The 13,619-nt window shown below is 42.1% G+C and overlaps 2 protein-coding genes across 7 annotated transcripts; one reads left to right on the forward strand and one right to left on the reverse strand.

Annotated features, from left to right (window-relative positions):
* Positions 1-66: 66 nt before the first annotated feature.
* On the forward strand, positions 67-6,161 carry foxm1 (forkhead box M1). Of its 6 annotated transcripts, none has more exons than XM_011491245.3 (9): positions 67-256; positions 815-1,297; positions 1,392-1,540; positions 2,774-2,965; positions 3,054-3,182; positions 3,268-3,327; positions 3,653-3,701; positions 3,770-3,924; positions 4,519-6,161. In XM_011491245.3, the coding sequence occupies exons 2-9, from the start codon at positions 856-858 to the stop codon at positions 5,365-5,367; spliced, it is 2,025 nt and encodes a 674-aa protein (XP_011489547.1). In that variant the 5' UTR covers positions 67-256; positions 815-855; the 3' UTR covers positions 5,368-6,161. The 6 variants fall into 6 exon arrangements, with proteins under 6 accessions (XP_011489547.1, XP_011489548.1, XP_020569643.1 ...); XM_011491246.3 differs by having other exon boundaries at positions 75-668; XM_020713984.2 differs by having other exon boundaries at positions 75-668; positions 3,054-3,173.
* LOC101160523 (cystine/glutamate transporter) lies at positions 5,461-12,342 on the reverse strand (the record flags this gene model as incomplete). The annotated part of the gene is made up of 12 exons (XM_023952210.1): positions 5,461-5,734; positions 6,840-6,943; positions 7,041-7,218; positions 8,293-8,442; positions 8,686-8,782; positions 8,861-8,964; positions 9,062-9,185; positions 10,761-10,805; positions 10,881-10,980; positions 11,059-11,184; positions 11,954-12,069; positions 12,155-12,342. Coding segments are annotated over 11 exons (1,293 nt in total), but the record flags the coding sequence as incomplete, so codon positions are not given.
* Positions 12,343-13,619: the final 1,277 nt, after the last annotated feature.

Here is a 13,619-nt window from a genome sequence, read left to right on the forward strand (position 1 = left end):
CTATTGAGCCGCCCAGTGTTTTTTTCTGCGTTTACTATTGGTCCATTGTTACCATGTGATCAAAGTGACAGTCGGGGCAGCGCCCACAGCGCCAAAATTCAAAACTGTTTATGGATTGACTTTTTGTATCTAATTACTACTAAATACGTCGGTTTTGTGAATATTTTAAATGTTTTCTTTGATCCGACAAGTGGAATTGAAAGCCGAACCAAGCCTGGAATTGAATGAAACGCTGCAGTAATTCAGTAATGTGAAGGTCTGGCTTCATTTTTCCACTTGTTTCCTCCATCGTCAAACAGCTTTAGCATAGCTAGCTTAGCCTAGCTGTAAATAAAGGAAACTATACGCTAATCGGGACATTGGCTAGGCGCATGTTATTTTTTGAATTTATTTTTTGTTTTATTGATTGCATTGTGTTAACATGTAAATATATGTTGCACTGAATATCCACTAGATAGACGTTATTGAAATTAAACCTATCATCAACTGAAAATTATAACGACTGGCATGTCGCCAAGGGAACCGAATAAAATCTTCACTTTCGAGCGAGGGACTGTTGGGACTTTTGCAGCAAACAGACAGCAATAATCGGGTTTCTTTAAGTTTGAAGACGATATCATAGGATTGAAACATCATTTTTGACCGATTACTTCGTATTCTATTAGCAGGTATGTTGTTTTCAGGCTCACTAGTTCGGGGTTATCGTTAAAGTCAGTATTTAAACGTTGTAACGTAATGTATTGATAAGGTGTTTAACTTCTGAGTACTTTTTGAGCCATAACTGTAGCTCAAGACCTTTTCCCCCTCCCCACAGATTTCCATTGAACACCTAAGGCCCTTTGGATGATTTGAACCATGAGACGGAGCCCAAGGAGACCCCTGATCCTCAAAAGGCGCAAGTTACCTTTTCAACAAAAGGAACCCACCCCAGCAGACCCATCCAGGCAGTCCGGTGGCTCCAAAGAGCCGTCAAATTCCAGCGACAGTTCGTGCTTCCCAGACGGGGTCCGCTTTATAGGCCACCCATCCCTGTCAGACACTCAGGTTGTGGTCATTCCCAAAGCTACAGACGTTCAGAGTGTAATTAGTGTCCTCGCCGCTAAAGGCAAAGACAGCGGAGTTCAGGGTCCGAGCAAGTTTATTCTCCTGAGTGACAATGGCAATCAGGATCAAGCCGGATCTTTCTGTGAGACTGCTACTTCTGGAGGAGATGCTGTTTCCACACAAATCCCATCTCAAGAACCAGCAACAAAAGAAAGCACTCACACATCCCTTGATGTGACTGGCATTAAACCCTGTAAGGAATTTGCACAGAGTTTAAAATTTTATGTCAGAAATGCTACATTTAACTGAAATACCTGCTTCAATATATATATATAATTTTTTTTCAGTGAGTAAAGATGGGAATAGCGGCCCTTTGGATGACAGCCTCACCAACATCCAGTGGCTGGGCAAAATGAACACATGTGCTCTAGAGTCAGAGCCTGCAAAGCAAATACAAGGCAAGGAGAACCAGGCTCCCGTGTCTCAGACTGCTCAGGTCAGCTGTTTGTCTTTTTTTTTCCTTCCACACGGTTGTGACTTTTGCTGCCAGTGTGCAAACAGATTCTTGTGTGACAGGAACACAAGTCTGAGGCAATGTTGTGGCACGTTTCCTAAAATTGAACAGTAACCCGTCTGCCTGAGGAAAATGTCACCATGCTGTGATTTTTCACCATTTGTGAGGTTTAGTCACACGTTTTCATTTTATTCTAAAGCTGCTCTTTGCTGAAGATTTTGACAAAACGTAAGTTTTTTGTGAGAGAAAAATAGATACTATTACCCACCATCTGAACTGAAACTTTGATGAATTATATATGCTTGAATGGTGATTTAAATAGTGTTGCATGACATAATTTACAAGAACATTTATTGCAATGCTCCATAAATAGATGCTAACTTTGTATATTTGTGACTTAAGTAGCTCAATTATGATGTTTATTACTATGTATAGATTACAAAGGCTTTGATTTTACCCATATATTTGTATGTATGTATTAATGATATAGATGCATATCAACAGGATTTGCTTTATTCACTGTAGATATTGCTATATATTCTCTGATGGCTGATCTTTTTTGAATGTGTTTACATTCAAAATCTGATGGAAATTCATGCACATATTTTAACCCTGACACTCTAATTTCATGCAAATAGTCACTTCCTTTTGTGATTTGTCCTTTTCCATCTTAGGGGAAATTCTATAGTTGTGTTTTTTTTTGTTAATGCTAAATTAACCGTCAATTTTTGCATCTTTAGATCAGTAAATGGTGAGGTGTAATAATTTCCTTTTTAATATTTTTGACCGTTTTGAAGCTGCTGTTCAGCTCCGCAGTACCCGAACAGAAAGAAACCCGAAGACTGCTTAAAGACCCACTCCGATAAAAAAAATAGTTTTTACCATGTTATTGTCTCAATTTTCTGAAGCTAGAGGACATATATAGGGAAAATTAAGCTTACAATTGCATTTCTGAGTATATCCTCATTCAAATTGTTGTGAATCAGGAGCAGACTGAAAAAAGAGCTCATTTGTGACGTAGAAAATATTCTAAGCTGGCCACAAGTTCTCTCGTCTGAGGGAGGGGACAGCGTTCCCGTTACATACTGTCTGTATGTGTTTCAACCTGAAGCCACATCTTCCAGAAAAGAATTTCTCGAGTTTGTCTTCCGTGTTCTTGCAGTCATTTTCACGGCTGAAATTCACCCTCATTCGCGTTTTTTCTTTTGATCATAGGCAGCCAGCGTACCTCCAGAAACGAAACCTTGCCAGCAGCCCCTGTCAGGGAGGCCGCCGTATTCCTACATGGCCATGATCCAGTTCGCCATCAACAGCAGGAAAAACCGGAGGATGACCCTGAAAGAGATCTACACTTGGATCGAGGACCATTTTCCGTATTACAGACAGGTGGCCAAACCCGGATGGAAGGTAAAAAAAAATCCAGACTTTTGTTTATTCAAGGCTCCCATTTTTTTGATCCAAGCGTTTATATCTGTTCTGAAATTCCCATTTGCAGAATTCAATCCGCCACAACCTTTCTCTGCACGACATGTTTGTTCGCGAGACGGCGCCCGATGGGAAAGTTTCCTTCTGGACCATCCGGCCTGAGGCCAACCGATGCCTCACTCTAGATCAGGTATACAAGGTGAGCACGGCGGCGTTTTTCAGTGGTTTGCAGACACGTCTAACAGTTTCCTTTAATGTTTTGCTGTGTTTTTCACCTTTTAAAGCCTGGATGTGATCCAGTGACTGCTCCAGTTCCTGTTCCAATGCTTTTATTTCCCAACCAAGTAAGACGGCATCTTCAGTCTAACAGAACTTTGCAAGCAGGAAGCTGAAAGGGACAGAAGCTTAAGTGTTTCTTCAACCTGTTTACCTTTAATAACCTTTAATGTCTTTGAAGTTAGCTTTATGTGGACATTTGAGCATCGTAAGTTTATTTATTCTTGCAGGTTTGCTTTGAAAGCTGTGTTGTTTCTTTGCCATTGTCCACTCAGTACAGCAGGGGCAGAAAATGAAAAGGAAGCAGTGGATTCTCTTCATCCAGAATGTGTCGTCTGAAAGTTAAACTTTATGAATCAATTCGAATCTACATTTTTTTTTGTTTCTCTCCAGTCTCAGAAGAAGACCGTCCCCGATGGAAGAAAGATCGCGTTGGCCTCTGGTGAGCGTCCGCTCCACAGTTGGAAGTCCTGTTTCCAGATGGGTTTTGATGCTGATTTCTGTGTTCAGAGAGGAGGATGAAGCCCCTCCTACCTCGAACCGAGTCCTACCTGGTCCCCATCCAGCTCCCCGTGGCCCCCCCGGTGTACCTGCCCTCCTTCACCTGCCCCCAGCAGAGAGTCGGCACCTCCCAGGCAGCCAAGAGAGTCCGCATTTCCCCAAAGGTCATCATTTTGGATTTTAATAACAATTCAAGCAAGAACAGCTTTTCTGTGATCAACCACATATTCTGAAAAACCACCGTAGAGAAAGAAAAGTCCCCACATTTTAAATGAAATAAAAACCAAAATGTTGGCATTTAAGCCACAAATCGCCAAATATCAATAATATAAGTTAAGATCATTTGCAATCCTTTAGACATTCTCAGCTTTTTCAATTTAGGCTTTCTATGCAACTAGACGAAGTTTAAAGTCCTTTTCTAACTACCTCTTTTAACTATTCTTACAATCATATGTTTAGTCGTTCTTAAACAAATTCTGACCATTTTTTTAATCAAAAATTCAAATTCAAAATTATGTTCACGTATCCTCTTATTAATCTTGATAGCTGCCTCAGCGTTTTTAGAAATATTTGACCTTTTTTGAACTTTTCTGTGTTGAAATTCTCCGTCTTTTTTAACAAACGGTTTGGAAATGAATTATCTTTATTCTGCATCATTTGACCGAATGAAAATTTCCTCATGTTTGAATCCATTTTTGGACATTAAAGTTGTCTTGAGGTTTGGAAGTGATCTGCTTGTCTCGTCGTCTCTTCGGCAGGTGACTCAAAGCGACGCTGCTCCTCCTCCTCCTCCTCCTCCTCTGGCTGTGTCTCCTCCGGTGACAGACGTGAAGGTGGAGATGAAGGAGGAGCCGGTCTGTGTTCCTCTGAAGTGTGAGACCCCAAAAGGGCCTCAGAAGAGACGCTGCAGCAGCTCGCGGCGGAAGCAGTGCCTGGTGAACTCCTCCCACGAGGAGCCCGTCCTCCTCTGCCCCGACAGCTCCTTCCTGGACTCCGGCGTCACATCCGATGCTTCGATGTTCCAGGACTCCCGGGATGTTGAGCCGGAGGAACCCCGGCGGAAGCAGGACAGCCCCGACCGGGACTACTCCTTCAAGACCCCCATTAAAGGAAGCATCCATCTGACCTCCTCCACTCCAAGCAAGCCCTCTCCCACGGTGGTGCTGGAGCCGTGGAAGGTGACCCCAGTGGGGAAAGGGAACCTGCTGGACGTCAGCCCCATCCGGACGCCGGGCGGCCCCGCCCTCACCCCCGTACAGGACTACACCACCTACAGCTTCAGCAGCACACCCTTCAAAGACGTTCCCCTGTTCAGCTCGCCCAGAGAGCTGCTCCATTGCGGTGCGTCCAGAGCCGAAGCTGCGGAGTCTCCCATCGGACGCCTCCGCAGCAGCTGCTCCAGAGAGCTGCTGCAGGGCGGCGGTGGCGGTGGCGGCGGCGGTACCGCCACGCCGGCCAACCGCTCTCTTACAGAAGGCCTGATGCTCGATCTCCTGAACGACAGCCTGAGCAAGATCCTGGTGGACATCAACTTCTCCGGCCTGGAGGACGAGGAGCTCGGCACGGCCAACATCAGCCTGTCTGACTTCATCAACCAGCTGAAGTAGGCCCGTTTTTGAGGGGCGGGGCTTCTGAAACACTAAAGGTGAGAGACGCTGATACAGCAGATGCAGATCGAAGGACCTTCCATGACAGACGGCTCGTCTTAAAGATCTATAGGATCCATATTTATTTCTGCCTGATCATTTGTTATCAATCGTTACGAAAAAGGGCGGAGTTAGAAAACGCGGGCGGGTCCTTCTAGTTCCGGTCCAGAGTCTGTTACTGTTCCTGTCTGCGGCATCTGCTCTGGCAGACTTCACTTCGAGTGAGCAGGTCGCCGCCATGGCCCCCCCCTTCTGGCTCTGTAGCTCCAGCGTGAAATCTCTCCCGCCTCGCCGCCATCATCCATGGAAGCGCCGCAGTTGTGGGTCTCTAGGAGGCATTGAGCATAGAAAAATGTTTGTTTTTATAAATGATTATTTGCACATTTGAATATTTAATGTAGTGTTAAAAAGTTGTTTTTTTTTGGCTGTTTGGGTTTTGGGAACCAGTTTAGACTAAAAAGGAAAAGTGACAAACAGCCATAGAAACACAGAAACTGTAACTTTCATCCGTTCTAGTTTGACAAGAATTCTTCTGCTTCCAAACATCTGCACTTTGTATGAACGCAGGCAGGAGCCGTCTGCATTTCTATCAATAATTTTTATCAACCACTGCACAAACAGCAACAGTCTGACAGTGGCAGAGTATGATTGGAGGAAAGTTTTCTGGTCTGATCTTACTGGTGCTTTCAGAGAACTCATGTTTTATTTAACTGCAATACTTGTCTTTGTTCCTTATAAAAGAAAACTTTAAGTCCTGTTTGTGTCTTTATTTATAGAAACTAAAGCTTCTAATCTCCAATCTGACTGATTTAAAGGATTTTTCGATGGTTTTGATCAGAAACAGTCATTATTGGTTCCTCATAAGTCTATGGGAAAGATGCTCTCTGATGAAAATGCTGTCTTTAACATGTCTTTGTGGCATTTTCGGATTATATTTTGAGACAAATGAAGCTCAAAATTGCATTTCTGAGCTATTTTTTTTACTTAAATTGAAGGGAACCAGGAGCTGACAAAAAAACTGGTTAATAACGATCGCATTTCTAGATTTGATAGACTTGCTCCCCATTTTGTCGCACCAGTAATGTTAAGTTTTGGGGGGGTGGGAACAGCTGTAAGCTAGCAGGAAAGAACTTAAACAGATGGGTGACGGGAAGTGGGGTCGCTCCACAACTCAGAGGCGAGTTCTCATGAACTCCTGTTGCTCAGCAGAAACTATGTCTTTAAGAACTACAGAATCCTAATTAAAAGACCACTGGGAACACTTTGAAAACGGCTCAGAAGATGATTGGAGTGGAACTAAGTAGTTTTTCTGTAAATCCAGAACTTCTGAGTGAGGAATTGGCTCCTAAGATGCTTCATTTATGAATCTATGGTAACCGATATGTCCTTCAGTTTCATCCCTTCAAAGATTTCCAGCAGAAGAAGTTATAAACCTGAGGTTCTGTTGGAGGAAAACGCTTTTCTGGAGTTCTTCAATACGTCTGGACTTCCTGTTGAGCCACTTCCAGGAGGATTTGAAGTTTCTTGCAGCATTTATCTGGAAATATAGCAAAGTCTGAATCATTCAACCGTTTCCCAAAGCGGGAACATTTCAGAAAGGACAGCGTTTGCTGACAGCTGTTTGAGGAACTTACTGAAGAAGTGCCTCCATCTGTGCGGCAGATGGAAACGCTGGACGGTCAAGTAATAAACCGGAACTCCGGTCAAAGTGAGAGCACAGCTCCTTCCCGTGTTCCAGGGGTCCGAGTACAAAGACAGGCCCACGATGAAGAAGCAGACCACGGTGAAGGTCACGGCGATGATCAAGGGAACCTTTGAGCACACGAGGACACTGCTTCTAAAACCAGTTCCTGTCATTTTCTTCATCCACTTCTTCTGTTTCAGTGACTTGTTTCACATAATTTATTTTAAAAAATGCTTCATTTGACTCAAAATTTAGCATTTTATCTCAACAATCACTCTCTGTGAAAGAAAAAAAATGTCCTGACAGTTTAAATTGGCTCACTTAAAAAGGTTTTACCTCTAAAATATGAAAAAAAATCATGTTTATTCCAATTCCATTACTACAGTTTTTATATCCTGCAGGCCTGTTTGTTTAAACGGAAAAGACCAATTTCCACAAAATACTAGGAGCATGTTTCCTCTGGTGTGAGAGCAAAAAAAAGTGGAATTTTAAGTCATTTTCAGCAGCTACAAACCTCCAAAAAGGGACTTTTTAAACTTTTACCTTAACTTAGTAATTTAAATATGTATATTATACAATAAACAATAAAAAAGTTTGTTTTTTAATGCCAGCATGTTTACATAAAACCACAATTTTGTGTTTTGAGTTTTAAAAAAACAATTCCAGGACGTACTTAGGAAATATTACAGCTACATTTGAGCTGAGGAGGAAATTCAACGATGGGTAGAAAATATTATTTTTGTCTCCCAAAAAACATTTTGAAAGCAAAGAATAAAATGTTGAAAGCACACATTTGATATTTTCATTTGCAACTTAGAAAAAATTGTTTTTGAAACTGATCATTTTGTTTGCAATTTAAGAAATGTCCAGACTTTGGCTCTCACATTAGTGGCACAAATTGTACTTTTCTAATATTTCTTTTTTTCTGTATTTTTGCTTTTTCTGGTCAAAACTAAAACTCTTCTGTAAAAACTTAATTATTCAGGATTTTTCAGCTGATGATAAACTGCATGTTTACACAAATGTTCTGTTTGCATTTATGGAAATAACATTAGAACAAAGGAGTAAAACATTCTCAGGTTCATAGATAAGCCTCATGGAGGATGTGAGCTGTAAAAATGCATCCCAAAAGGAAAGCGGTAACGTCCCACCACCACCACCACTCAGCTTCAGCATCTTCCTCTCCTGGTTCCAGAGCTCACCTTGAAAGGCCTCGGCAGAAGGGGGAAGCGGTATCGATGGATGAGCATCCCCAGGGTCGCCAAGGCGATGAAGAACCAGCGTGAAAAAGAGGCGAAGTTGATAAGCTGGTAGATCTCTCCGCTGATTAACATGAAGACCACCAGGGGATACTGGAGGCAAACATCCAACTTATTCACACACTGCTGGAGTTATATTTGTCATACTTTTCATCAGAACGTACGGATTTTTCTAAAAACCAAAAAATATCAATGTATTTGTTTAAAACTCAAAGGTTTTAGAAGGGATCTTATATTATAATCCCAAAATGACACTAAGATGGTGTTTTTCACATATATTTGTTCTTATTGTTTATGGATTTCATTAGATGACTTTTTGAGGTGTTTTTGTGTTACCAGCAGCAGCACGGCAGGTAAAGGTGTGCGTCGGCGAATGTGAATCATGGAAAAGATGGGCGGCCAGTGGCCCTCTCTGGCCCCCACGAACAGCATCCTGCAGCAGAGAGCCCCGCCTGTCAGCAAACCACGCCCACAAACGGTGGCAGTAATGACCACCGTGTCCTCAGGCTACCTGGGGGATCCGAAAAAGCCTCCGTTTAGCGCTCCGAGGCAGGACAAAGCCACGAGAATGGGGATTGCAGAGGCCACACCCTGAAGAGCACGATTGGCAAACGTCTGCAGGCGGAACAATATCAGATCACATCAGTCATTTATGAACTCAGACCCCCCCCCCCCCCATCCCATTCTCATCAGATGTCCTGTTCATACTGACCACAGCTACAGCGTCCGACATTAGCAGCTCGCCGGGGGTCATCATGGTGTAGTAAGCCACGTTAACCAGCACATAGAAGATCGTCACGGTTACCATGGAGCAGATTATTGCCAGTGGGATGTTTCTGATGCAAGCAGTGAAAAAACTGGAAATCATTGACTGTATACAAGAACTGGACCGAGTGACCCCTCCCCCCGAACATTCCAAACAGGAAGTGCCCATAAACTTCTAAAATTTCTATAGAGAAATAAACAGCAATTACTGAGTCATTCTAATCATCGGTATAACCCTTCTCTATCTGATACCCTCTTTTTTTTCTTTGACATGTTTTTATTTTTTCTGTAGTTTAAGTAATTCGAGTCATATACTGACCAATCCGATACCTTAATAAAAGTAGGTGGTCTCACGATGAACATTCAAGACTTTTGATTGACAGTTTCTCCAGAGCCCTCTGTCAAGTGGCAGGGGTGTGGCCTTCCAACAAGCTAACTCCTGATTAGCGAGAGTGGTTGCCATAGAAACATCGACTCAAACCAATCACTGCTTCTGACTCAAACATGTCTGCATCCGTATTGCAAATAAAAATGGCGACTTAATTGACTTCATTTCATTGGAGCCATTTTCTATGAAGTCACATCCACGTCAGTCCAGTTCTTATATTCATTCATATTCATACATATTCATACAGTCAATGATTCTAAAGCAGAGAAAAGCATTTTTGCACTGGTATGCAATACTTTTTTAGCCATGAAATGATTATGCCATCCACGTAAAGTGTTACGCAACACTTCATATTACTAAAGCCACAGAAGAAGTACAAATAAACCATGCAAAGAACATGTAAATCAACATAAAGGCCAAATCTGGCCTGAAATTTGTTGTACGTGCTCCGTGCACACAAAGGTTATACATCGGTAGCACATGTATGAAAAGTCGGTTAGACATACGTGTACAACGTTTGTGGGAAACCACAATTTTGCACATGCATCTTGCAAAAATCACACACAAGTGCATAAGATTTATGTAATAATTGCGTATAAAACACAGCCGAAACCCTCGATGGACATCTGCACACATCAACTAATGACGAACGCAAGAAACACTTAAGAATTACATACACACGTGAATCATGAAAGACTAACATTTTTATACGTGGAAAATGTGTATAAAATGTATGTAGTTGCTGTGTGACACGGCCGTAACATAAAGTGTTGCACAATGACACAAAGCCAATATGAAAAGCCACTTTCTCTACATCAGAATCAGCGGATTTACTCTGATCCGTGGCCGGATATAGGTATGGGCAAGGGGGGGTCAATACCCCTCCAAATGCTGTGACTCTCCCCCCAAATGTTATAGTCCATGAATATCCTAAATTAATTCAAGAAATAAAAAGTACCCACAAACAAACAAACAAAAAAGATTTTTAAATAAAAGTAAGGGTGAAGGAATGAACAAATAAACAAACACAAAAAGAAAGGAAAGATAATAACTGATGATTTAGGGACTTGGAGGAATATGACACCCGAAACTTTCTCACTTGTCACCCCCAACACCTGCACCCCATAGTAGGGCTGGCTGAATCCAGGGCTGCTGTAATCGCACAAATGGTCATAGATTTAGATTGTTCTATCTACCGGTCGCCTGTGACATCTCTGGTGTCAAAAGGTTGATCAGTGTACCAACTGATGGGGAGTACCTGTTTGGATTTATGACTTCTTCAGTGATGAAGTTCAGATAAAACCTGGTGGAAAAACCCAAACATTGGTGTGAGAGCTCAAAAAGGTACAAATCCTCGAGCTGCAGCGTGAAAGCTTACCATCCTCCATAAGCATATAGACCGTTATAAAAGGCAAGGGGTAACCTATCCAGAGTTATGAGGTCTACCTCAAAGCCATTCTGGAAGTTCTCTGTCTTTCCTGCAAAGAATAAAATAAAAAACAGAAAATCTGATGTTTAAGAGGCAAAAAATCAGCTCAGAATCAATATCTACCGACCTTTGAATAACGCGATGACACCAGGGACGATGATCAGGACCAGAGCGAACATCTTGACGAAGGTCAGAGTGACCTGAGTGCGGGACGCCAAGTTCACACTCCAGCAGTTCACTGCCACAACAAAAGCTACAAAAACAAACAAGCACTGTTGTTGTAACTGGATTTCTTCAATGTTGTGTGATACAAATGAAGAACTTTCCTGTCAAGGTGTCTCAGATCTGAGGTTTTCTAGTCATATTTAGGTACCGCAGCAGTCCTGGAATGCAAGGACCAGAATGTTTTTCGCCGTTCTCCTTTCTTTTTGCATCTTTGAGCAAACTTTACCACCGCCACATACTTAAAAACTCACCAAAATGTGCACGCTTACGTAGTGAATGGTCTTATGTAAGCATAAAAATATGTTTCCTGAGTGCTTTTTTGTGAACCTAAACTGCCTTTCCACGCCTTTGAGCCCCACCCCCTCTGCTTGTTTCCCAGCTGTTTCTGTCTTCCTCATCGCTGATGATCAGGTGATTCCAGGAATGTACCTGATCCAGGTAATCTGCTGCAGGTAAGGCGAGTACAGTGGTAGAGCTTGAGGATCAGGGTTGAACCAGAGAGTTCAACATTTTTGAAAGAGATGGGGGTTTCCCCTAAGCAAAACAAATCACATGGGTGGAGTGTACATTTGGTATGTTAAATGAAGAGCACTTGAGGGATTTACGCCATTTTAAGAGCTCGGGATGACTGTTATGAGGAAGAATGTTTTTTATGTGGGAAGAATCACTTTACAACACTTTAAAATCTGCCAACTGCCAAAACTCCTGATCTTACCCCTAACTCTTGTGTTTGTCTTTTTCACAAAGTGGAGAAAGATGAGTGCTACAGTCAGAACCCAAAGCAAAAGATCACTCACTCACTCCGAGGATACCGACGAGTTTTATCAGCCCCTCGGGGGCAACACAGGGTGCGAAGAACGGCTCCACCACATAACGTCCAAAAGCCAGGGACACATAGGAAGCAACAGCTGGCCTAGAGGGGGGAGGTGTGCAGGAAAAATCTGAATGCTTTGACTCAATGTTTACTAAAACTACAATGAAGTCGTATTGATCTTCACCTGATGAATAAGAACTCAACCCAGAGCCGTAGAAAAGCAGGAAGGGGCCCCAGTGTTTCCAGAAGATACGTGTAGTGGCCCCCAGATTTGGTAAAAGTGGTGCCCAGCTCGGCGTAGCATAGGGCCCCTGCAGAGTACAGCAATGCAATAAAACTGTGTTGGAATGATGTTTCTGTGACATCAGCCTCTCAAACATCACTGCTTTTCCTCCATACGGCATGTAAGTTCAAGTATTTTACTTGAGTATTTAAACCTCAATAAAACACAGATATTACCAGCTTTTTAAAAATAGGATGTCGATTAAAAAGGATGTTTTATTTATTTATTTGTCTTCAAAACCTATTTATTCATGTTCAGGGTCACTGGAATGCTGGAGCCTATCCCATCTACTGACAGGTGGAGGCAGGGTTCACCCTGCACATCCATCACAAGGAGATCTATCCTAATGTTCTTAATCTTTATTATCTTAGTATTTAGCATTTATTTATGCACAAGAAATAGGATCTCGGGGTCGGAGTTTTCCGTATTTCCATAACTCTCCCTTAACCTTTTATTTTAGAGTGTTTTAATTGGCTGATGAAAGGGTTTTGTTGTGTTCATGAAAGGATGGATCTGTGTTTCAATAACCTTGTTGTTAATGTGTTAGAAATTCACCCTCATCTTTAGTGTTTTAAAGTTTTTACTCAGCCTTCTTGCGTTCGTCATTCATCAAAGTGCGCAGATGTCCGTCGAGGGTTTCGGCTCTTTACGTGAATTCAGTTTTGAGCCGTTCAAAATATTTGGTCGGTTCTGAGTTACAGAGTTTACGCGTATTTTGCATGCAATTGTTACGTAAATCTCACGCAATTGTGCGTTATTTCTTAAAGATGCAAACACAAATATGTGGTTTTTCACGACTGTTCCACTTGTGTCTAACGCGATCTATAACTTTTTTATCGCTTGTGCGGCGCACATATCACGGTAAAATTATGTAATTGACGCACAAATCACCACTGAATTGCACGGAAACAGCGCAACAATCACGCACGGTTCATCTTCTACTTGGATTTATCTGTTCTTTGCGTGGTTCAGTCGTGCTTCCTACGTGGTTTTAATGTGGTTCATTCGTGATACATCGTAACCCTTGTGCTATCTTAGATGACCCCACCCTTACTTTGACGTGTTATCCCTACCATGACAAAGGTGGATAAAGGTGGAAAGATTTCATGTAGTCCATGGACATGTTGGTCCATGACCCAACTCCCAATGGTAAAGTGCCTAGGATAGCACAAGGGTTAAATACGTCATATTCACATATGACCAATTTCCAGGCGTGCAATATAAACAAACAAAAAAAGGTAAAGGATCAGAAAGAGTAAATATTACTAGTGAAATGGATCCAAAAATATTGCCAATGGAAAAATATACAAATCCAAAACTAGATTTTCTATAAAACATGTGATAAGGTAGTATACAAAGGGAAAGG

Source organism: Oryzias latipes, chromosome 23 (genome assembly GCF_002234675.1).
Source record: "Oryzias latipes chromosome 23, ASM223467v1".
Lineage (NCBI taxonomy): Eukaryota > Metazoa > Chordata > Actinopteri > Beloniformes > Adrianichthyidae > Oryzias > Oryzias latipes.

Coding starts and splice junctions, on each gene's coding strand:
- foxm1 (XM_011491245.3), top strand. CDS start 856: ATGAGACGGAGCCCAAGGAGACCCCTGATCCTCAAAAGGCGCAAGTTA. Junction 3,328..3,652: donor TGCTTTTATTTCCCAACCAA/GTAAGACGGCAT, acceptor GTTTCTCTCCAG/TCTCAGAAGAAGACCGTCCC. Junction 3,702..3,769: donor AAAGATCGCGTTGGCCTCTG/GTGAGCGTCCGC, acceptor TTCTGTGTTCAG/AGAGGAGGATGAAGCCCCTC.